The following is a 26,160-nucleotide window of genomic DNA, read 5'->3' as shown; positions in this document are numbered from 1 at the left end:
TAGAATGACATGATCCACGTTAGCAGCTCACCAGGCAGGATAATCAGTTATAACACTGACATACATCCCAGCAGGGAAATGTGTTTTGACTGCAGATGGAGCCTTTCTCAGAGAACTCTTAGACAATCCCACATAAGACATTACATGCAGCTAATGCTTGGTATATGCCAATGCTTGGCTGAATGCCCTCATCTCCATCACTCTGAAGAAACACTAGTTTCTCAGGATTTCTTCTTGTTTGGGATTTTCCCTCATAAGAAACAGATGTCTGACTAAATACAGGATTAAGTCTGCAACACTGAAGGCCATCCAGAAGATCATGGAGTGAAAATCCCTCTAGAAGATATTTCAAGCACAATTAACATTTTTTTTCTCAGTAGCTATTCTCTCATTTGAAAATGGTGTACGGAAATGGAGCCTTGCTTCCCTTCCAGCCCATGGGACTCCAGTCTCCTTGGAAGTTGCAGGGAGAACCAATGCAGTTTGTTAAAAAAAGCTTTTTTCTTTAGCAAGGGTGGAATCAGAGCTCCCTGAGTACTAAAGTGGTTGGACTACAGAGTGCAGTCTCTTTCTCACAGATGGTTAAAGAGTCCCCATTCCCAATGACATAACGACCTACTGCAGGTGCTGTCTGTCCTGTGACTGCCGAGCAGGTCAGATGTCCTCTGGACACTGACCTTTTGTGAGATCAAACTGAGGACTTTCTGATCCAGACATCATGCTCAGTTGTTGATTACACAACTCCTTTGTTACTCTGCTCACTGGTTTACGCTTGTTACAATTACGCTGTAAATCATAGTAAAATTACCTTACTTGATTTATTAGCTTTCTATTATTTTTATTGCTTCAAGAAGGTATCCAAGTTCCCGTCTAGATGCTATCACCAGTGCATCCTCTGAGCGGTGTAGACTGTGGTCACTCCCGCGCACCTCTGCAGTACTGGTTGCAAGACCATGACCTCCCTGTAAGTAAAGCTTCCCATGCTCTGAACAGGGCTGCACCTCTGATGTGCTCCCACCGGATTACACTGCCATCTACTGTGATAATCAGATGTCTAAGAGACAGGTAGAAATAACTGAATTTTCACAGGTTCTGCCCACCATCTGAGAAACAACAGAACCCGGAAGGGCAGTGTTTCAAACTGGTATTAGACTGCGCTACATGCAAAGACTACTCTTTGCATCAAACTCTTTGAAGTGTTACAGGCATGCCAAAACATGCCTCCAAATCCATGCTTTCATGGGGTTTACCTCTCCAAACATTGTTTCAGCTGACTGCAGATGTCTTTGCTTTGGGTTTGTTTTCTACTACTACATTACCTAGTTTCTCCCAGTTTCTCCAATAGAGGAATGGGAGAAATGACATTATCTGCAATGTAATTTTATATCTTGACCAACTCCCAAGACAAGGGAAGAAAGCCTAAAGTGGCGATAGAAAAAAACAAAACAAAAACCAAACACCACGAAACCCAACCTCCACGTAATTCTAGGAATGCCAGAACAAATGAAACCTAGGTTCCAGTGAATAAAGGGAGCTGTCTTAGGGTGTCCAATAAACCCTTGACTCTATTTCAAGCTCTTCCCACGGCTGGAAAGTTCCCAATGCAGATTCTCCTACTTTCAATACAGGCAGAATTCACGGTGCAGCTTTGCTCTGAGCAGACCCTCAGCCATCCCTTTTCACAGAACTTGCCAGAACTTTATATCATGAAAACCTCTACTTCTGTCATGTTAGTTAAAATGGAAAAGCAATTCACAGAACAGAGTGAAAGTTTCTATTTAAAGGAGTGCTGAGTTTGTGCACTGAGAACCCCCCAGGCTCCAACTGCCTCTGGGCTGCTCCCAGCCTGGTTCCCACCTCCAGCACTCCCATTTACATTGAGGCAGGTGGTGCTGAGCACTCTAACATTCAAAGAAGGCCAGAACAGTTAGGAAAATAGTGAAATTGAGTAAAGCTAATGCCTTGTAACATTGGAGTTTTACAGAATCAAGACAATGGTCGGACAAAAATCCTTACCTGTAACTATGCCATAATTTGGAGGTTCAATGACAGCTCCATAGAACTGAATGATGTTTTTGTGACTGAGCACACTGAGTATTTCTGCCTGTTGAAACCAAACAAACAATAAATTTAGACAATTAAGAATGAGGCATTCACTATAATAGTTTATTTTACATCCAAGTGGATATACATACATACATATACATACACATATATAAAACATATATATATATATATATATATATAAAAAACACACAGGTATCTAGGAAAGACTGTCCACAAATGCTTGGCAACTGAAAACCTCACAAGGGCATTTGGCAGATGAATACGTAGTATGTTTGGGGGGAAAAAAAAAAAATAATAATTTTTCAGACTATTCTTTCATGGCCAAGGCACAGCTGTAGAAGTTAAGCCTTTGGAAAAACTGAAGGCCTTGGAAAACTTTGCTCAAAGAAAGATCTGGGATTTTTGGCAGAGTTGCAGCAGTCCTATCCAGAATTTGTGTTTATGCACAAAGTACTATGGGTTCAGTAAGTCCAGCGCTTCAGGCTGTTAGAGCATGCCATGCACACACAGCTCCGTCCAATGTTTACTGGAAACGTGGAGTTTCCAGGCATGCGCTGTGGAGTCTGACCGAATACGCACAGCAAGCATGCTTGAGATTGCCAAATAGCCAGCCGTGCAGTTGAAACTGCTCCTCAGAATAGGCTGCACATTTGGAAATTCTGGATAAATATACAAAACCTTCAAATTCCACTTGTACAATGCTTCTAGGTTTGAGAAGGAGACTGCAACAGAATGAGAACATATCCACAGAAATTAAGACATATAGTCCCTGTGGTTTTTGAGAGAAAAGAAGGTCAGATGTCTCCTTCGAGGTCTCTCAAGAGATTCACCTCTGTAGTATATTAAAATAAATACTCAAGAGATTTTAGACACGTTTTTACACAAATGTAAGTATTCTGTAAATACAGATATATACCATTATATATTTTTCTCTACAGCAATGTATTACTTTAACACTCTGAGATTGTGTTAACTCTATACCAGTCAAGAGCATCGAACAAGAACAGAATTACAATCAATTCCTCTGAACTTATGAAAAGTATCTGATCTGACAGATCCCTTCTCAGATCCTTTGACTGGCTGTAGGAGTGTTGCTGTTTACCTGCAGGAGAGTCTTCCCACATTTGCTTAGACAGTGTAAATTAAATTATTTTGTAGTCTTGTAGATTCACGGAAAACAGGAAGGCTATAGCAGCTTTGATGCAGAAAACCATCATACATCAGTTAGTGCTACCGTAATAAATGTATAGACATAGCAAACCAGTTTATTTTTGGCCTATGGTTTATAGCTGGTACCACAACACATGTGCGTAACTGCATGATGACAGATAAAGGTGTCAGATGGCTCAATTTTTTTGCTGTTGTTTAAAGCCTTTTCTGAGTAACTTCAACGCAGTTTTGAATTAAGACCTTTATCTTTAGGTAATGCACCAACATTTACACATATTCAATTAAATCTTTAGCTATAGCTTTGAACTTAACTTGGGTTGCACTAGTTCTTCATGCTGCTTAGCCTGCTCAGCAAGGGAAACAGTATTACCGTGAAGTGAGTCATCTTTTTTCACTATACCAAAAAAGTATTTTTTTTTTAATGTATGCTGTGTTCAGCAAATCATACTGCAGACTGACTCACCTACAAGTCCACAAAATAATTTAACTGGCAACTATCTAAGCAAATGTGGAAAGACTCACCTGCAGGTAGACAGCAACACTCGTACAGCCAGTCGAGGGATCCGAGAAGGGATCTGTCAGCTCAGCAAGGGATCTGTGGGCAGAAGCAGCTCTGCCCTCCGGCTGCAGCCCCAGCAGCCCCCCCAAGGCAGGGGGGACTCCAGCAGCAGCACCAGCACTGCCCGTTTCACAAGCTGTACCTCCCACCTCCTTCAGTAGCCTGGAGGATGCAGATGACAGCCTACTCATTCACAACTCCACATCTGTGGGCTAGAAAACGCCAGACCCTTATAGTGAAAAAACTATTGTTATTATGCTTTTATCTTCTTTAGGGAATATTAAATTGGGGAATGTCCTCTCATTCCTATCAGCATTACTGCCAGCTAACCAGGAGACCTAATACTCCTTGAGTGACTACCTGAACATTGTTAGAAATGGGACAGGAATACCAGGCCACAAACAACATTAGACAAACTATCTAGATCATCTTTTCTTGAACACCTTGGTCACGAGGAGCAGAATAAAACTATCTTCTTGTACAGTACTTAAAAATCCATGTCTTCAAAGTGCTGTGCACACAACCTGCTGATGTTTACAACACATGTACCTCAACAGGTTGTTAAATTGACTGGTCTCACATTTAACTTTCCTATGGCATAATGTACTTAGGTCCTGGCTACAGAAGTAGTGCTAGATAAACCTTTTTAGAGAATGATTAAAAATGCCACGTGATGAACACATCCAAGTGCCATAGCCCCCTATTCCACCACAGCAATGTGCAGAACCCAGTGACTGTCCTCCGTCTCACAGAAGATGCTGCTGGATCCAGTAAAAGCCCACCCGAGTCACTGGACAGGAGGGGCTGCACTGCAGCCACACCACCAGCAAAACCAAGGCCTACCAGGGCTACCATGAGATGGACAAGCCAGATAGGAGCACTGGGCCATGAGGAGGATGACAAGTCCTTCGCTGCCACAGGCATACTGACACACAGTGATTTTATTATATAGAAATTAAAAAATAATTATTTTCTAAGATTATCTTATTTGCAGTATATTATACACTAAGATCACATTCCAGGAGTATGAAAAAATGCTGTGTCGACCATGGCTAATGCCATCATCTTCACATCAATGTTCATACCCTAAACTGGGATTTAACAGACACCAAAGCAAGCTTCCGTCTAAGAACAAGGAAAGGCACCTACTAATTGCCCACTGATATCCCAAATTAAGAACTAGGGGAAAAAATTGCCAAGTCTTTCTAAGGACGATTACTTCTCAAAAATCCTTTCTAAACATTTTTAATCACTCTGCTGTTGTTAGCGCTAGCCATTCTAGACAATTCCTTTCATGTTTTGCTCTTTTCAGTTGCTGTAGATCAGCTGTGAACTCTATTAGCCAATTTAAAGACACTTATTTCTTACAGTGAGAACCAGATGCAAGTCAATCCACATCTTTGAAGCTTTTGTTCTTTTTTTGACAAGAAGGTGCTATATTTCAATGAAAGACTGCCTTTCAGATAGCAAATTACAAAGTGGTGGTTAAAGACCGGTATTTCAAAGGTCTCTTAGGCACTTACAAGAATATTTAGAATCACCTTTATGCATCAAACTCCTACTTAAATCCAAAATGCCTGAATGCTTGGAAAAAAATTCTGCTATGCCTAAAGGCCACTGAAGAAGCCAGCCCTCACTGACTTGGGCATGACACACTCACTTCCTTTGGTAAAGCTGCTATCTATCTTACGCAACTTAAATGAGCATCAATTTCCTTCCTAAAGCCATGGTGATGGCAAGTGACAAGTCTTCGGTTGTTTCATTACATTACTTTTTTGTGTGAAAGATATTTTTTTTTTAAAACGTTGGATCAAAGCAGAAGTAGAAGGAGCTCAGCTGAAGGAAAGGCAGAATCCAAACACTAAACACAAACTCCTTGGACATAACATACAGACACAGTCAGACACACAAGGTGACTGCAGTGGAGTTGAATATTACGCTTAGTCCCATGATAAGCTTAGTCACAGCCTGGTACTGATCATCAAACCACGCTAAAACCATTCACTCTGTACTTACACCACACATGTGGGTGAAATTATGTCCCTCTCCTGAGTCCCGCTGAAGGGAATTACAGACCAGATGCCATTTCTTGAAGGCACACGGATTTAGAAGTCTAAACAAACCTAATCCACTGTTTACATAATTCAACCACTATCATGAAATCCAAAGTCAGAACAAATTACACTAAAAACCTTTTAATTTAATTGTCACCTACTGGCTCTTGTAGTGTTACTGTAAATCAAATGCAATTCATAAGACGACCCAGGTCATAAGACCTAGGAACTCAGGTAATGCCTCAGTGTACAAACTAATTGTGTCCTATGAACCATGGTCTAGGGCACAGTGCTTACCAACTGATTTATTTTTATGTCTGTTTAATCTCTGCTTATTGACATAAGTGAAAATGTCAATTACATCATCTATGACTGACATCACCCTACAGCTGCTTCTAGACCTGCTAGTACTGCTCCTAACCTTCTAGTACAAACAACTACACACGAATACTCATACCCTCTGTATTTTCAGCAGGTAAAACTCGGGTCCTTCCCTAGGCCTTGTCTGCGTTCAGCAATTGCTGAACAAAAACCACCAATGTAGATTTTGAGTGTGGCCAACAGCAGATGAGGGGGCAAAGCAAGCTACCTGGGCAGCATGGTCTTGTTAGGAGCAGCACAAGCCTCAGCTCACTGGGATGACCCAAGTCCTATCTTGCTTTTGCTCTGTCCAGTGCCACTGCAGCAAGAGCAACAAATGCAGCTTTAAGCTCCAATGAGATCTTCAAGGTCAGCGCTGACTGCAGATGTGGGCAAGAGCCACCTAATGCTGAGCTGGCATTACTCGGGAACGCAGACAAGGCCCTATCGTCAGATCTTTAATTGCAGCCGCAAAGGCAGTAAGGATGTGGATGGAGGCACTTTGCGTACAGCTGTGTTGTTGCCTGCCAGCTACTCATACCAGCTGCAGCTGCTCTTGTTAGAGCTCCCTATCCCAAAGGCAGCTAAACTTAGCGAAGACCAAACAACTCAGCATATTTTAGTTACTCTAGTCCTCCTTGGAAATACGTTAGAAAGTTGTTACACTCACACTTCTGGTCAAGAGAAATGATCAACAGTTTGGGCTAGCAGCCTATTCCAGCAGCACAGCTGGATCTGCAACAGAACATCTGTCCACAGAGTTTTTTCAGTGTCAATAGACTTTTTTGCTTGGGTCCGAGCAAACTGGGCCCACAGCAACTTAATCACCATTTCTTCCAGGTCTCTTTGGAGCTGCTGGCCAAAGAGGACAAAGTACGGCCATCCTACCACCCTGGTCTGAGCATGCTGGTTTAGGATTAACACAGGAAATAACTGCAGCCCCTTGTGAGACCATTGGGTCAGCCAGCAGCCAACCAACTCTCCTGTTAATAAATCAGTTCACTGCACAGCAAGAGGCACCTTCGCTCCATGCAAAATTATGGGGCTAGATATGGTCAGCTACTTAATGAATCTGATTAATATAACTTCTTTAACTATCTTCTAGTATTTATTATTACATTGTGCAATAGTTTGGTTATTTAATTTTCCAAAGAAATGTTTGTCATGTTTATTAAGCAGATATTCAGACACACTTAAGGCACCTTTGAAAAGAGATTTTTTCCTAAGTCTTGTAGCATTTTAAAGGCTTTGACCTTTGTCGTGTTCTTGGGAGAGTTGCAACTTAGCTATTCTCAGGGGGTTTTACAGTCCAATAAAAGGGCAGCTGGAAGAGGCCAGCTGATGTTTTATTAAAATCGTTCTATTTACTGACAACCACATACAAAAAAGATATAGAATGCTAATGCAAATCAATCCCAAACCTTTATTTCCAGATTCCTGCTCAGAAATACATTCAGTCTGTGTCCACTTCCAGTGTCTCAGGAATGCTCTCTTGTGAATTCACTGATGTCTAATAAGGGATGACATCTCTTATAATACACTAGCTTCTCTAAGTAAATGAGCCCTAAACATCATCTTACAGACACAATACTAAGACAATCAGCATCTAAATCCACAGTTGAGCTACAAACCACTAGTAGAACAAGCATCTTAGAATCCTACAGGCTTATGATTTTTTAATGTAATGCTGGCAAATCATTAAGCCAAAAAATTGCATGCTTTTTCACAAGATATTTACATGCTTTACATGCTTTAATATAAATATTATACAGCCTCATGATGATTCTTTTTAAAATCACATTAAGGTTTTGACAGAAGCCAGAAATTACCCACAGCAGATAATTTTTACTACTTCACTGTTTCTGTCCTTTCAAAAATTAAACTGAATATAATTCTTAATGAGCAGGATATAGAAACAGTTCACGCAATTTAGCTCTTTCTGGATTATTATCATGCTGTAGTCCTAGACAACTAATGTTCTATCATTGCTAACAAATGTTCCTCTCAATGTGCAACAAATAAAGGGATACGTAAATAATTTTAGAAATATAAAACTACTAAGAAGAATTTTACACCAGGAATGTCATGCAATTTTTCCAGTTTTTTTAACATTAAAAAGAAAATCAAGCAGATACAAAAATAAAAATTTAGGACTTTGCCTACTGTTTTGTCTGTTCTCATACATTTTTGTAAGAAAAAAAATACATAAAGGTTTTGTGCTTTGGGGTCCCCAAGAAGAAAGCTATTAATAAGCAAAGCATACTGATTATCCAGTTCAGAGAACATTTGTCAAACCTATTAAACTGTCTTTGATATTAATAAGGAAGAGGAAAACCATATGACCATGGTAAAGCCAAAGAATCCTCAGTGAGATTTTTTTAACTGCAAACAAGCAGAGTTGCCTACGCTTTGATGAGCGCTGTGGGTACCCTCCCAGCACAAATGCGTTACCACCCCTTTCCAAAGGCAGGCATAGTTCTTAAAACTAGGGTTGCATATCACTTAAAGCTGTGTGACTTTGAGGTTCTGTTTTAGTATTCATTTAGAGGATCACTTATCTGAAATAAAAGCTATTTTCTATAGCCCATTAACAAGTGAAAACTCTGTCAGCATTTGTTATGTCTTAGAAGACAGCCACGTATTTGGTGTTACAGGGATACTATTTCACAAACCACAGAAAAGAAGGGTTAAATTACATTCTCAGATTGATGCCACCAGCACTTCTGTAAACAACAGAATTAAATTCTGGTAAGTACATCTACAATGATGTACAAAACATGTATTTAAAAGCATTTTGATTGAGCAAAAATCAAAGCATCAAATTTGCATCCAAAATTATGTCCTATGCTGTTACAAGTCCCAGAGATTAAAAGTGGAAATATAAAAAAAACTAATAAATTCTCATTGCTATATAATCATCTTACCATTACTTTAAATTCATTGTTTTATATCACCACACAACTCTCATTTTTGAAATATTGTGGTAGAAACACGTACTTTAAATACCTCGTATTGACTTTTACGTTGCAATCTTGAAGAAAGGGGAAAAAAAAGCACATTACCAAGATACCTCAATTCTGTTAAACTGTCATAATGTACTGCACTGAAGGAATATGGTCATAAATTTATTATGTGCTGTTACAGGTTCATCCCATCTTAGGAATTTACTTAAAAATATTTCATTTGCACTGTGCTGCACCAAATGTGAGTATGACTACTTTTGGAGGTAAGGAACACTGTAGGACATGTTAGTAAAATATATCGGATATTGACCATTTGAAAAGAAAACTGAGTTTTACAATCTCCTATAACTTTTTATAGCAACCTTTGCACATAACTTGGCAGTTCTAAGGATAATTTGAAGGCTATGGAGTACTATCTAGTGAATTCAGAACATCCCTGACAAAACACTGCAGAGGAAAGCAGGTTGGTCCCTCCAAAAATCACAGTGAGATCTGTCCTTGTGACGTAGCAGCAGACCTCCTGCCTTACACAGAAAGAAGGAGTCAGATGAAGCTAACTGGCTCCATCCTGCCACTGACGTACATCAGCCGAGTACAATAGCCACATGGAGCACACCCAGCAGTAACCAAACCATTGCAGGATCCTGGTGTTGGTCTTCCTCATGATGGGGGTTAAAAACTTGGAATCAATGAGAGAAGAGGCTGATAACAGAAGCTGCAGCATTTTGGACAGAAGGAAGCATGGGCACTTTCTGCAGAAAATCCTTACAGAAGGTTTAATGAGCTTGAAAATGACATTTTGAGTTACAACTACACTGTCATTTACAAAAAAAAAAAAAAAAGGCACAAAGGTCATGGACAAATGACTCATTTTCACACAGATTTCAACTAGAAATCCACAACGTCCAAACATATCCCACAGGAGTGTTACATTTTGCAGCATATAGCTTGAGATTGTATCAGCATTTAATATTAAGGTACCTGATAAAGGGAGGTCTGCCAAGAACAAGAGTAGTAGTTTGGATTTCACTAGTTTTATTCACAGTTAGTAAAACCCTTCAAAACACACATAAACTATGTTTTTGTAATGGTGTAAGATTTTAGAAATGAGCAATGTCCTGCAATATTATAAATATTTCATTCAGACATAGAGTAAGAAGCTGGCTCCAGCTGCAAAGCAATCCCAGCAATTGAATAGAAACAATAGATGAGTGGACTAAACAGCAGGTTTGAATTACCTGAGCTCCCATAGAGCAGTGTATTTTCAGCAATCATCATTTCTCTTCTCAATGTTGGGAAATTTTCACATTTACTCACAATCATTTTGAACACAAACCTGCTTTGACTACAGAGTACAGCAACAAAACCCACAACATCTCTGAAATACAAGGGAATAACAAAACGTGAAACTTTCTGACTCTGCTTGCTCCACAGGTGAGCAGGTATCATGGCTGATACACAACACTTAAATCTTTCCAGACCCAAAAAATCGAAAAATATTCAAGGAAATTATTTCTGAGATCAAAGTCACTATAAGTCTCATAAGACATTCTGGTACAACAGTGATGGGCAAAACCAATCCCCTCTCTCAAGGAGTCTCTTGCAGTGCTTAGGAGCAACAGAAGAGAAAATAACGTCAAAAGGTATCTGGAGAAAGGCCATGTCTATACGTATCCAGCTACAGCAGTGATTTTTCTGAGGTTTGCAGAGTATTAGTAAGGGATTTGGATAAAATAACTTAGAAGAACAAGTCTAATCTCATTATACAGTGGCTCTTGCGGAACAATTAGCACAGACTCCAACAGAGACAGCAGCAGCTATACTGATGGATCCTGATCCAGTCCTCTAAAGCAGCTATGATCTTTCCACTGAAGTACTTTCTCAAACTTCATCATGAAAACTGTAATTTAACCAATGAAAAAAATTGTCATGTTCTGGATAAGCACTTTAAGCCCGTCTTAGAGCAGATAAACCCAACCTACTGTAGCTAATGATAGGTACAGCACTTGATGGGGATCCCTCTTACCGGAATCCCAGTGATTTTTATAATTCCAGAAAACATTCCTCACCCAGACAGGCTGAGCCCACCCTCATGAAAAGAGCACATCACAAGATGTGTTACCTCCTTGTTATATGCTAACAGCAACTGATGGGGAACCATGTGGGTTTTGCTTTCCACACGGGCTGTCAGTGCTCTGTAGAAGGCTCTCCCCAGTTATCACTCAAAAATGACCTCCCCCTACAGAAAAGCAAAGAATCGCTCCCCATCCAGGGATGACCTACTTTGAAAAGACCCAAAACTTTCAGCGCAGAAATTCTGGCTGTGACCAGCTGGCATAAAAGAAAGTAGAGGAAGTAGCTGCCAACTACAGATGTTCTTCTGCTGAAGCGTCTGAGCATCCTCCATGGACAAGAAGCATTTTTCATGCCATGTTTACCTATGCCATAGCACAAGCTCACAAAATCTGGGGTTTTCAAGAAAATGAGTTGTTACCATAATCTGAATCTCTGACTGCTGCGCATTACCTCAATGACACACATCATGGTTTTATGTGCAATGGTCCAAATAATTCACCATGAAGCATGGTGAAGTCTTCACCATGAATCTGCTTCCAGTTTTGGTTTTACCATGTATTAGCAACAGATCACCTTCCTTCCTGAATCCAGAGCAGCAAGCTTTCTCTGTGATTTACCAAGTCTTCTTTCTCTTTACCACGACTTAAGCATCCTTCCTCAGGTTACAGCCAGATCTCCCTTTCACCTTGCTGAGATTGGCAAGAACACAAACAAGAAGAGTCTCTGGGAACATGGGACTCCCAACTCCACCAAAATCTGACTTGTACCTTCTCCAACTGAGTATGACTGCCCTTCAGCCAGGACCAGGCCATCAAGCAATAGCCAGGACAACAGACTTCACAGCAGCTCTCTGCCTATGTCCACACTACCACCTAGACCACCATGGATCAGAATCTCCATTCCCAACAAAACTAAAGTTTCAGGACGTATATGTCTTACCTGCTTTTCAGAAAAGTTACTCTTCTTTGTCTAAGATTGAAAATTGTATTTTACTTAGAAACTTGGCTCAAATGCTACCCCTACTGGGTAATGATGGTCCAAAATGAAACTAGACAAAACTCCTGAAATTTCAAGCTTTTACCTTTATGCAAAGTTAGATCCACTCCAATTTTTCTTGAGATTCTTCAGGCTACCTTCATGGTAGCTCAATCTTTTTCCATTAAGACTAAAAAATTTAAAATAAAACTAGCTAGGGGAAAACTAGCACTATTTTAAAATTTGCTTTAGTATCATAAAAACACATTCATTAGTATTACTGTACTATGTATTTCTGACATGTAACTTTAGCTTTTCCTCTACTTCTCTTTGATGAATTTGTTGTACACAGAATTCCTTATCTTATCTAGATATTCTTTATAGCTATCTGCTTATATAGATATGACAATAGAAACTATTTCATTTCTAATCCTTGTTATAACAAAATTGTTTTCAGAAAAGACCTTTTTTTTTAAAAAATTATGTTGACATCATATCTATGTAAGAATACAAACGGTCAGCCCCAAAATAAATTGTTTAAAAAGGCAATAACTTGAATACCAGTATCTCTGAACTCTGTAGAAAGCAGAAATCTAGAAGAACCTATCTAGAAGAGTGATAGAGACTCATTACAGAGTGATGTGGTATCCTATGAAGGCAGCGGCTTTGAGTTTCATGAACAGACTTAGAAGGAGCAGAGAACTCGCACAGTTTTTGCGCTACCACAGGATACCAAATTAAGCCAAAAGTCTGACTTTCTCATTGCTCTTCTCCAACCAAACAGCAATATCGCAAGCCAGTTCCTTCACCAAAGTTACGACAGAACAATGAGAGGTACCGTAACCTCTACTCATGTCTGTGTCGCAACCTCGGCTCTGTGTACCCACCAGAAAAAGTGAAACTGAATTATGAGCCAAACTGAGAATGCAAAGCCTGAAACCTGCTTCAACTCCTTTGCAATGGTTTGGAGGAACAGAGCACATGCAAGTCAGGAGCATTTCCTCTAAGGAGAGCTGGAAACGTGGAAAAAAATCACAGCATCATGCGTGCCATTCTCATTCTCCAACACGTACAAAATGTTTCTGAGAACTGCTCTCACACACATGAACAGACCAAAATTTCTAAAAGCACACAGATGTAGGAAAAAAAGTTAAATAGAAGACAGTTGAATGCAAAAGTAACAGTACTGCAGTAATACTCCACAACATAACCACAGTACATTTTAGGGTAAACATGTAAAGGATAAGAACATCTTGCAACCACATCCAGCTTTGGCATTTCTCCAGTTGTGAATTTCCACTTCCACATCAGAGATCTGCACCTTCAGACTTCATTTGAATTTCCTCTTTCATCATTTTATTAGAAAAATTCCACATACATCAGAAATAAATACAAGAGGAATACCACACACAAACCGCAATGGGGGGGATTAAGAACATTTAAAAGGCCAGTTAGAAAATGGAGATCATCTATTTTACGATTACAAAACAACTGACTTGCGCTACTTCCTCCACCGCCCTGCACTGTGCTTCCCGAGGATCTGCAATAAATGAAACTGCAAAGAGGAAGCAGGAACGCTGCGTTGCATGAGCCCACAGGAACTTCAGGGCCGAGGTCACGTTGTGCAGCATACCAATGAAACCCCGTTCCCACGGGCTGTACCTGAAAAGCCGAAGAGGAGGCAACATGCTGCAGCATTCCAGTCTGAACCTGAGCGCAGCAAAAAGAATTGGCATTTCTCTTCCTATTCTAACCACACCTGTAGTCCTTGCATGATTACCGTTTGATTTCTGCTCCAAGTATGACAAGGATTAGATTAGCGAAACTCACTGCAATGAAATGAGCTCACAAGCTGGATCCAGGGCCCAGGAGCTCCGTGCTGTTTCGGTGGCACAGAGCACATTCAAACCTTCAACATCTCCTCTGATGCAGAAAAATAACAGCATCACATACACCACAGCTTCCCATTTTCCAATACCAGAGGTATGCAAAAACTCATCTGAGAACTATTCTAATTTACATATAGGGAGAAATCTACTCCCATCAAGGATCAGACATGAGCAAACGTAATTTTCCATGCCACTTACAGGTGAAGCAAGGTTGGGATGACTTTAAGCATTCTCCTTCATCCAAGCAAAATCATCCTCTAGCAACACTGACCACAAAGCTTCGCGGCCTGAGACACATCTCTCTAGAGGGCACAGCCAGAGCTCTTCCCCACTCTGTCAGAGCACGGTATGGCCACACGACGTTTCCTGTCCCTTTCCACGTGTGCTGCAACTATGTCGTGCACTTTATTTGCAACACCACTGGCCTGCTGAGAGTGTTCATTTCTAGGAGACAATTCCCTGATTCCAGGGAAAGTCCTTTCTTCTGCCTGGGGGCGGGGGGGAAGGAGCTTAGGAAGGATAACTCTTCTAAGAAAGATGCGGTATTGGCAGGAAAAAAAAAGCACCGAGAGAAACATTTCTTCTTCTCTTCAAGTAAGCTTAGCAGTATCTTGTTATTAGTATTCAGTGATACTATAAAGAGGGTTTGGCTGATCCTATATATCTGGAAAGCAGTCATGACTCTTCTGCCTTTTTCCCTTCTCGAATTTGAATTATTGCAGTTTGGAAGGCTTCGAGATTCCTCCTCAAGGCCAATTTCATCAATTATTTCTGTCTTTATCAAATCTGGATATAATTACTGTAGTTGGCTCCGAGTGGAGAATATAAGACCATTTGGAGATTACTTTTGTGCAGAGCAAGTGTGATGGTCTTGCATATTATTGCAAACCTTGCAAATATTACTTATCAATATTTCAACCATTAATTATTTCATATTTTGTCCTCAGGGACAGCACCTTGTTGTTAGCTTCAGAGATGGTTTGGAAAGGAAGAACAATTTTTAGTTTTAGCTAGGTAAAGATTAGATGCCTATCTTTAGCACTTTCAGGACAAACAATTTTGTGATGAATACTTGTAACTCTTGCTAAAAATCTAACTACATTTTTAGCTAATAAACCATTTGAGAAATAAAGACACTTCCTACATAGCAAAAATAAAATTACACTCTACTTTGCCAAAATTTGGAGAAAACTGAGCATTCAGTTGGGTCAATGATGCATCTAGCTTTAGGTGCCTACATTCAAAAATTATCTTGATATTGCTTCAAGTTCTCCATTGCTTGGTCCCATTACTCCCAAACCACCAAAAGAGCAAAACTCTTTTTTTAAAAAAGGAAATCTTGAGGAACAGGCATCTTAAGCCTTTGGAAGCCTCCTGCATCTTTTCATATGTCCTCACTGTTTAGTTTAGACTAACATACCTTTATTATTGTGTATGTACAAAAATAAAGCACAAGGTATAATAGCCTTCTGAAAATATTGCTTTTTATTCAAAGTCTCTACTGAATTCAGAATTTTGATGGGTTGAAGTAAATGTTGTACTAGAATAATATTGAAGTTGTAGAATTCAGATCCCAGTCCTTCCAAACATATTTTTTTAAGATATACAGCTTCTGTAAAATGAGAGGAAGTACAATTCCTCATTCTTTTAAAAGCTGTGTACAGGGATGGATTTTCACAATGATGAACAGCCTAATCAGAATAAAGAATCCTCAACTGAAAGCTCACAAAGGGACCCCTCTATCCCTTCTCCATTTTTTCATTTCCACTTTTCTCTTGAAAGGGGTGTCTCACCAGAGAACTTGAAGAGCGAAAGATTTTAAAGTATAGGACTGAAATCCATCAAACCCAGGATTGTGGTCCGAACCCAACCAGCTGTCAAACCCAGAGATACGAATGTATGCTCACTTCTGCCTAATAAAATTTGAATCAAACACTTTGCATCTGATTCTCCATGTGAGCTTTTATGCAAACTTCTAAAGTGCAAGGAATCCTGGGGTGGAAGAGCTATTCTGAGAGCTTTCACATAGTTCGTGTAATTAGGGAAACCACTTCCTTTGATTGTAAGTGTTCAAAACAGCTGAATTTCTTCTTTCAAAGGAACTCTGTGATTTGGGTCATCTCTTTTACTTGCTCTTTCATGTTTCTCAAGATGAGAGGTGAGACTGTAGAGCACATTATTTAGAAAAAAAAAATTCCACTTTTTGTTTTAGGGATTGAACTCGGACTATTCAAAAGGTTGTCATTTGGAAATCTATCTTTCTTTCCCTCCCTCTGTTTCCTTCCTTTTCTGATAAGCTCTTCAGTGGTTCCAGCGAACATAGTCCAAAATGCCAATTTAAACCTAAGGGAAAACTGAAATACAGTACATAAAGGAGAAAGGACTCTCATTTTCCTTTGTATGGTTGTGGCTGAATATGTAATTATAAAGGAGCTCTAGCTGCAGGATCTCAGTCCCCATGTCACATTTACTTTTTTAATGGTTCTAAACACTGACCAAGCAAAAAGGCAGAAATACGGATTTTAAAAGACAAACAAAGCAGCTGCCCTGGTCTTTGAAATGGGTCTGTGGGTTTTTTCTTTCCCAAAAAGAGAACTCGGGTCACAGTTTCAAGGCAACGACCATGTCACTAGAGCTAACGGCCGATGCCAAAGTCATTACAGAATCAAGTGTCACTTGCCCTGAATTTCTTGAGCCAGGCACCCCATTAGTGCTGTTCCTCCGCGTTCGTCTCGGTAACAGCCGTAACAGGCAGGGAATCTCTCCCTTCTCACAGTACAGCACAGAAACACAGTAATGAAAAGGCAAGAGGTTTCATACTGCGGATTTCAAATTTATTAAGTAACAACAGTATGTTTGTTTACTCCAGGAGGACCAAGCTTTATTCCCAGTCAGTGAAAAAACACAGAACTCCTTCCAGAATTGTAGCGCTAACAGGGAAGCGGTTTGCAATGGGAACAGAGTAAATCACTTGGGACACAGCGCCAGAAACCACATTACTGCCAACTTCTGCACAGGACAGATGAGACACTGGCTTGGAGAGAAGAATTTACAATAAAGACTTTGGTACAATTACATAAACAACCGGAAAAGTCAAAAGCAGAACTCCAAAATGAGTCGTCCTAATGAGTGGGGTTCTGGATCTTGTACTTGCCTTTAGGAGCCTCACAAACTCTCACAGGGGGTACTAGCAAGGTGACATCCAAAAGGAAGAGCAATTCAACAGCTCTGAATTTTAGCCATCTGTTGCTACATACTCATATCACACGCAGCACCTCAACATACACAGACACATCGCAAAGTGGTCAAAGTAAAAAGCCTTTTCCTTGGTTTAGGAGATTAAAAGTACAGAGTTCACCAAAAAGGAAAACCACCAATCACCACTTATAAGCCATCATCTTTGATAGGATTGCCTCAAATGCATATGACATTATTACAATTAAGGTTATTATAGGATTAGACAAAAAGTGATTTCCGTGCTTTTCGCTCTCTAACTGCACACAGGCATGCATTACATTTTCCCTGCTCTGTGATTCTTCCAAGGAAGAGGAAAAGATATCCTCTTGGAAAATGTCACTCAAAGGGTGCAGCAACTAGATTATTTTAACAAGTTTCCAGAGCAACAACCCACTCACCTCTCCTATTCTGCCTCTGCTAGATAAAAACTTGTAGAGAGCCTCAGCTTTCATTGAAAAGCCAACACGTGCCCAGCCTCCATGCCTGCCCTTTGTTTTTTCCACCCTCCAAAGATGAACTTCGTACAAAGCAATCACATGTTGTCTCCTTGCGTCTACCAATAGCTTCCTTGCTTCTCCTACAGCAGCTCAAGGGTTTTTACAAACCACGCTTATTTTTGATGTGGCTACTGGAAACCCATGTGCCCGATACACAAAACCCACAGCTGTTCGGTCAAGTGTGTATCATGACATGATTTTTTTTTTTTTCTCCTCTGCTTACAACAGTTAGCCATAAGGAACCTCAATTTTCAGAAGTTTTGGAGTAAAATAAGTGAGCAACAAGAGGCAGAAGAAGATTAGTGGAAGACATGTGGCACTGTCCCCTTTCAGTGACACGCAGGGGCCGGGCATGACTTTGCTGAGGAGTAGGGGAGCCCCTCCTGTGCGCAAGAGGCTGCCCTGCTCCCCCCGCGGGCACCAGGCAGCCGAGCCGCAGAGGGGACCAAGGTGGCAGAGAAATGGTCACTGTTACTCGAGTCAGCCAGTTTCCCAGTGGAGCTGGCTTTCCTAAATATAAATTATGCAGAATGCAGATCAAATAAACATTAATCTAATAAATGAACATGTATTTGCAAACAGGATTCTTCCTCCATGTAAATGTAACAGATAAAACACATTCAAACAGACAAACAGGGCAGTCTGGAGGCAGCTGGATCACAAGAGCAGCTCCATATTTGCCCTTATTGGCCTCATCTCCCCAGTGTGTTAGCACAATTAATTGAGTATGAGAGAAAGAGTTAACGCTGAAGCTTTTTTCTGGACTCCTCTGCAGCCTCCAGCTAATATAAACAGGTCTGAATGTTTCCTTGTGACTGTTTATATTGTCCTCTGAAAAAGGAAACTTTCTCCATCAGCACCTTAATAAGTGGCAATAGGTAAATGTGAAATAATTTTTACAGTCTTAGTTGCATCATTATAATTAAAAAGATTGATTTTGATGCTTCCCTTAAAGTTAGGATTTTTTTTTCTTCAACTTTGTTTTCAACGAAATCTTGTGCCCCAGAATATGTGCAGCCAGTCAAAAATTAAGGACAAAAACAAAAAAAAAGATGGCATGCCTAGTCCTATCGTGTTTTTTACTGCCCTCTTAAGAGGACAAAACACGTTATTGACTATTCCATTGCTACCGTGTGCATGGCAAGGAGCTCAGAGTCCCCAACCAAAGATTGTGGCCCCTGTGCTCAGCTCAGCTTTGAATACACCAGTGAAAAAACCAGTCTTCCAGAGACTGATGGTCCCAGACTCAGATCACATCAAGTCCGGAAAAGATCCCTGACTTCATTTGAGCCATCACACAAGCATGCAACAAGCCAGAAACTGCATTAGATTCAAACAATACCTCCACACACCTCAACAGCAACTTTGGCGTTATCAGAAACAGTAATTCTGCCATTCCATATGCTGCAGTGAGGGCAAATTATTTAATTAAGAGTCCCCAGAGACTGCAACACCAACAGATTTCAATGTGGGTCCCAGACATTTAAATTGTCAGTTGTCCCTCAAAGCATTTCAGACTTAAAATATGCAATCACTTACCATACTCTAAAGTTACCGCTAGATCTCACCTGCCATGCAATTTTGTACTGTACCCTTTTTTTTAAGAAAACTATATAGTTCGATAAATGTAGAGATAAGACTAACTTGAACCAACCCTCAATTGCTTGAGCCTGCAACAGTCTAATGCACCACCTTGAGAGAAAAGGATCTCTTCCATATCCATGAGATCTCTACAGCAAAGCATCGGGACAGCTTAAACATCCAAAAATACCATTTTGCAGTTGATCACTTCAACAGAAGCTCAGGGTCAGAGAATGTCGTGGGAGGGGAAACAAAAGAGCTGCCATTTGATGTCAAGGGTTACTGGCATGGAGAAATAAGCAACACAACCTCTCCTCCAAATTATAAATAACTGAGCCCATGAAAAAAGAAAACAGAAAAGGGAGAAACATATCTAGAACAAAATAAAAAAAAATAAAACTAGGAAAAATACCCTTAATCGCAGCTAAGTATCTACTGGCAACTTGAGCAACCCATTGTCAAACAAAAATTTGCAGCAAATTAACAGAATCATTTTTAAGACAACATATGATGGAATTAAACTAAGTAAGAAACTAAAGAATATTTAATAATATCCTAACAGGCTGTATATTGTGGATAGCAAAAAGGATAAGGAGTGCTTTCTAAATAATCAGAGACAGACTTTCTCCCTATTCTAAACAACATTTATTCATAATTTGTAGGAAACTGGCATAAAAACTTGTTGACCTGCAGATGCTGCACCTTCTGAAAGAACAAAATTAAAGATAATTGAGGTAAAAGGGTCCAAACTTCACAGAGATATCCCTAACCCAGAGATCTGGCACACAGTAAGTTCCCATGCCTCAATCAATCTATGGCAACTGCACACGTATTCTTGACCAGCAGCACACAGAAGGTAATTTTGCCCTAAACTTTGTTAGTGTGAAGCAATTCAAGAGAGTCAAGAGAAAGGAAGCAACAGACAAATCTGGTGCATCTCAGCTTATTAATTTACCTGCATATCGTTTGTTTATGTAGTCACTGTTCAAAGCTGCCCACCAGTCAACAGGACACACACACAATTTCACTTTTCACAATTTCAGTACAAAGTCTGGTGATTTAGCTGATAAAAAAAAAAGGATAGGGTAACTTCTTAAACATGGCTACAGCAAGATTCCCAGCACTTGTGAATTTGCTTTTCATTTATTGGAAGCTAAGATGACAATGCTGACAGTCACTATGTCTCAACTGACCCAGAATAACTTTCAAAGCCACTGCTTGCCAGTCTGGGCCCTGACATGCCAGTTTCATTGAAGCTGATTTCTAAATCTAATTAATCCAAATTGGCTTGATTTAAAAGAATTAAGAGCATACACACAAGCCTGTGTAAGTAAAAATCTCAAATTAAGCTGGTCAAAAAACCTCAGTAAGCCACACAACTCGTACTACAAATACTCATTATTAACATGAAGCAACTCTGAAAGACATTATTCATCTAATGAAAAACGTGGTATAAAAATGTTTAAATATACAAGTAAGAAAATCCACCACAATAAAACATAGCAAAATACGGACAAACACAGTTCTTTGCCTGGATTGCTAGGTTTCTGAGATCGTTTTGAGGAACAGAGATGCAGAGGAATGGTTTCTTCTTGAAATAGACAAAAATTAAACCAAAGTCCATTCTTCCCAAGAATAATTGTATTCTGGCAATGCCACATCACCTTTCATTACCCCAAATACCAATGGGGTTTTGATATCATTTTGGTTGCAATGCACATGCCACTTCACATGATGCAGTCTTATCCAAAGCACCCACTAAGTAAATCCAATGCAGTGACTTTCTTGACACCTGAAAACATTACATTCATTTACAAAATAAAGTCCTCCAGAAAATATCCCTTGAATGAAAGCCAAGAGTAGGGCAAACTCAAAAGCAGTCAGAGATTTCTTGCAGAAGTCTGTCCCATCCAAAATGATTTTTTTTTTTTTGTATACAGAATATACAACAGCTGGAGCATCTGAACCCATTCTGACAACTTCCACAGTCTAGAAAGGGTACCGAGTATCCTCTGGATATCTTGTGGGAATACCCTAATCTGTACCAAGAGGAGTGCTCTAAGCCATTTCCTTTACCAAAATATAAAAAAGAAACAGAAAAACCTGCAAAATAACCACTCTGTAAAACACAAAGACATTTTAAGACACCCCTCTGGTATAATAAATACAGTTTTATTTCCTTTTAGATGTTAACAAGATACAGCAGTATTTCTTTAAATGAATATGAGGCTGGAAGGGTTCCCATGAGATCACTTACTCTAGGGATATACAACCTTTCTGGGTTTTGTGAACACTGTAATTTTCCAATACAGGTGCAGATATCTCTGGGAAGTTCATATATTTGACTCTGACACCTTATGTACCTTTACTTAGCACACACTCTAAGCCCTCTCTCCCCATTCACTGGCAACAGCACCTGCATCAAAGGACTGTGGGTTGGAAACACCGGGTTTGTTGTCCCCATGCTCCAAGTTGGGACCAGGTAAATCCAGACATTTCCTAGCAGATGTTACCTTGAATGACTCTCAGTATTTGCTGACTCATATCTGAGAGGGATAAGGGAGTAGGAGCTCCTAGAAAGAGCTAATAAAATAATAAATAAAAAAAAAAGCATCAAAATTGTCCTTCATTACAGCCAGGTCCCAGTGCGGACAGTCATTCAAGGCTGGCACTCAAGCACCCATACCAGCTATAAAAGCAAAAAGAACATCTACTATTTTTAGTCCTGTCAGGGCTAAGTATCAATTTCAGTTTGGTTTGGTTTGTTTTGCTCTATTTTACTCTGTTGTTTTTCTCTTGTTACTCTCGAAAGTCATTCCCAGTCCTTACTCTCATGACCCACAATAAAATCTCTTTTAGGACTGCAAACATGAGTGAGGTAAGTCCAGTGACATGCATGTGGTTATACTTAACTCATCCCCTTTGGAAGGCACAGGCACAACACATGTTTTCTGGACAATCCCTTCCAGAAGTGGATCATGAAATCAAAAAAGTGAATAAGCTGCATTATATTCCATATGAAAAGTTTTATGAAGCATTAAAAAATCCCCTAAAGCTTACTGCACATGTATTACATACAAGAAAACCTGATAATATAAAATTAATTTCCATAGTAGTCAGACTCCCAGCAATACAGCATCAAAACTAGTAAAAACATGTTTTTATTTTCGAGTCTCATAAAACTCAAATGCTTTGCACAGACATGACCGAACAAAGCATGCACAGTTAATTCTCCTCAATTTAACATCTTTTATCCACAAGTTAGTTCTGTTAGTTCACCAGAAGTATTTCCCAATATGATTACAGTTACATTTTACTGGGTTTTTTTCCGCCGCTCTCTGCAGTTTGCACAGACCACCGCCAGCATTTTGAAGTTCTCCAGGAACGGCTGTACCGCATGAAACCAAACAATCTTGTACCCAAGTACCATGGCTGTAACAGCTGAAGCAAGCACATCAGATGCAATACTGCTGTCCATCAATACCACTGAGACAGTTCGTGGAAGTGCTCTTTGGACACTTCCAAAGAGCAGTGGCATTAAAATTAAATTCAAATTTCAGGTAAAATTACAGCACTAATAAATCTCCTGGTGAAGAACCACACTCCAGATCAGATGCCAGTTGCAAAAAGAAAAACCAGCCACCAAAAGCACGGCCTTCAAAAGCAGTGACAAATACCAGGTCAACTTCAGAGATGTACAGACAATCGAAGGAGACGAGTGCTATTCAGTGAACAGCTAACGTGGGAAGGCATAAAACAACAGGTTGTAACATTTCACTCCAGCAGTTATCTGTTCAAGATAATGGAGTCAAAAGAACTGCTAGCAATTTGCAGAATAAGGCCTTCGGGCCCCATCTCTCCCATCCATTTCAGTGGGAGGCAAATTATGGGCTTATCCAATAATTCAAAAATACCAAATAACTTCCTGAGTAGTAGGTGTGCGATTTTCTTCAACAAATGCACGTAATTATCACTCGGGGCAAAAGGAGCAAGCGCACATCCTACTGCAGGAGACATTTCTACTCCCCCCACATGCATCACAAATATCACGCTGATAGTTTGATTTTCCATAAAACAATTCACAAGGAACTCCTGTTCCTTGCTTTAAAACCTAAAACTGCTAAAGCGCTTGGACTAGATAGAAAACAGGCAATTTAATCTTGGTTTTGCTCTTATTTAATCACTCAAGACACACTCCTATGGTTTACTTAATCAGCAGAAGTCTTGTCCAAAGTTTCAGATCTCATACCCTAATCAAGGCCTTGCAGCATATTTATTTTCCTCAGCACACCTATTTGGCTGTATTTTATTCACATAAACACACACGTCTTCCCATACAGTCACATTTTACTGCCTGTCTATAAAAAGTTAATGCCTTGCAGAGGTCTTTCCGTTTCTCAAATTTTAAAGAGTTTTGAAGAAATCTTCCTGAGCAACACCCTTCCAAATATTCCTAAGCTTTTCTGAGCACATATTTTAGTATGATATGCTGCTATATACTGGAACAAAAATTGCTTTGTTTCACGTTAGAACTTGATAGCCACTTGGCTAATATAAAGCTTTCAAGACCTTTGCTGGTTTTGATTGGCTTGTTTAATAAAATGAAACACAGATACAACATACTTGTAGAATGATACCACAGCTCTATTGACTTGGCTTGTGCCCTTGGACTCAGCTAGCACAAAATTCCTCTCAGCAAGCTTTTCCCAACTCTCCTCTGTTTTCTCTTTAATCAGTTGTTATGGATTATTGGCAGCAGTTAACAGAAATACAAGACAATCAGTCACGAAGTTAAAAGGACACTTCCTTTCAAATAAACCAGAAAAGGGTAACAATTAGTTTTCTGGACTAAACGCAAACCATCCAAATATCTGCTAAGCACAGATACATTACAGTTACGGCAAGTTATTTTTCTGTTGCTATCAGAAAAGCCATTGACCTGCCATGACTTTCAGCACAGTTCAGTCACAGATGTTCATTATTGTCATCACTGCAGATAAACACACTGCATACTACGTATGTAAACACGCCGACAGCCATCAGGATCACAAGAGACCTCTAGGCCACCGAGGCTGGCCTCCAGTGTATCCCAGGCCACTATACTTCAGCAAGCTGCTCTTGCGTTGAGCTCAACAACTTGACAAAAACAATTGTCCAAAAAGACATCTCAATGTGAAGGCATGAAGAGATGGAAAGGATTCTCCATCTTCGCTCCTTCCCTCTGTAGTCTGCTCCAAGCGTTACTCATCCTCACTCCTTATAATTTGTGCTTTATTTCCCGTTCTAATTTGTCTGGCTTCAGATTGCAACCATTAGTTCTTGTAATAACTTTTTGCACTAGATTAAATGAGCCCAACGTTTTCTCCATATGAAAATGCAATTTTTGTAAACAAGCTATTATTTTTTAATTCTCTTGGGTTTTTGACGGACAAGTTCTGGCAAAACTTGCTAGATTTATTTAAGGCACCACCACTTGCCTCTCTGCTGCCTCCACAGAAAACTTTCAAGAGAAGGTGCCCACACCAAGCTGCTCCCAACTATAACCTGTCTTGTTAGTTTAAGCTGCAAATGATGACCAGTCTGACGGAAAATAAAAGAGTTTTGTGCTGGAAGGCACTTGCACCCCTTCTGTCAACTCATCCTGATGGATGATGTCCATCACCCCCTTCCAACACACACCCCCAGAGCCCCCCTACTTTCCACTCTTTGAGTGTGTTTTGCAGTCCCCCCTTGGGCTGCCCCTCCAGTTTGTTTACATTCTTTTAAACACAACAGAACCGGGTCTGCACCTACTAACCTAACACCCATTTCCCCAGTGCCACATACCAAGATAAAGCACCCCTGATTCTTACAAATGACTCAATCATCATTTGGATATGCAAGGGCATTAACCTAATTTGCCTAACAGCACCATGATAGGAGCTCTTAATGAGTTGCATGCCTTCATTAATCCCTAAATAAACACTTAAATTATACCAAATTCTTTCCAGCATACGGTTTCCTTTTCCTAGTGTGCAACCGGTGTTCCTTGTTATTACAAGCTGAAGATTGTATTTGGCTGTTTTAAAAAAAAAAAAATTTTTGATGAATGGTCCCACTATGTCAAGCAATTCATACGACTGTCCTACCTTCCCCATCATTTCCCATTCCACTAAGGTTTATGTCATTACAAGATGTAGCAATATTGTTTTTAAATTTTCTTTCAAAAATGCTTGGAAGTACCTAGCAATAGGTCTAGCACAGACTCCTGCGTAATTCCACCAGAAACAGACCTATTCAAACACACTGACCGCTACCGAGATCTGCCAGCCAGTTGATTTTTAAGGAGCACATTACTAATAGTGCACAGCACTGATTTTACTTGCCTTTGTGTATCTTCTGATATTAACAAATAGTAGAAATAAAGAGAACAGTACAAACTGACATTGGACAGAAGGTGTACATCTCCCACCATCCTGGAAAAATTGTAAGATCCTTCCACAGTGTTTTAGACAGCAACTTGCTTAATGACGATCAAAATGCTTATCACATCACTGAGCATGACGTAATCATACTAACTTGGTTGCTGCAGCCATGGATGAACTTTGATGTCTGATTATTTACTAAGCATATTATCCCTAGTGCTGCTCTGCTGTCCTCCAGCTTGTAACTGTCTTCCTAAAATACTTTGAGGATATATTTATACAAGTTAGATATAGTCATGCTGGAACAGCGGTCCAGTAACTGTGCCGT

The 26,160-nt window shown here is 39.9% G+C and overlaps 1 protein-coding gene across 5 annotated transcripts in view; it reads right to left on the bottom strand.

Moving 5' to 3' along the window:
* The window catches only part of MAP3K20 (mitogen-activated protein kinase kinase kinase 20), a 94,139-nt gene that overhangs the window by 60,078 nt on the left and 7,901 nt on the right, over positions 1-26,160 (bottom strand). For all 5 annotated transcript variants that reach the window (XM_054830905.1, XM_054830906.1, XM_054830903.1 and 2 more), the window contains exon 3: positions 2,017-2,104. In XM_054830905.1, the coding sequence (XP_054686880.1) occupies positions 2,017-2,104 (88 nt within the window). The remainder of the gene's footprint in view (positions 1-2,016; positions 2,105-26,160) is intronic.

Source organism: Grus americana, chromosome 6 (assembly GCF_028858705.1).
Source record: "Grus americana isolate bGruAme1 chromosome 6, bGruAme1.mat, whole genome shotgun sequence".
In the NCBI taxonomy this organism is placed as follows: Eukaryota; Metazoa; Chordata; class Aves; order Gruiformes; family Gruidae; genus Grus; species Grus americana.
Note: the sequence above shows the minus strand (reverse complement) of the source record. Positions and strands in the feature narration are given on the sequence as shown.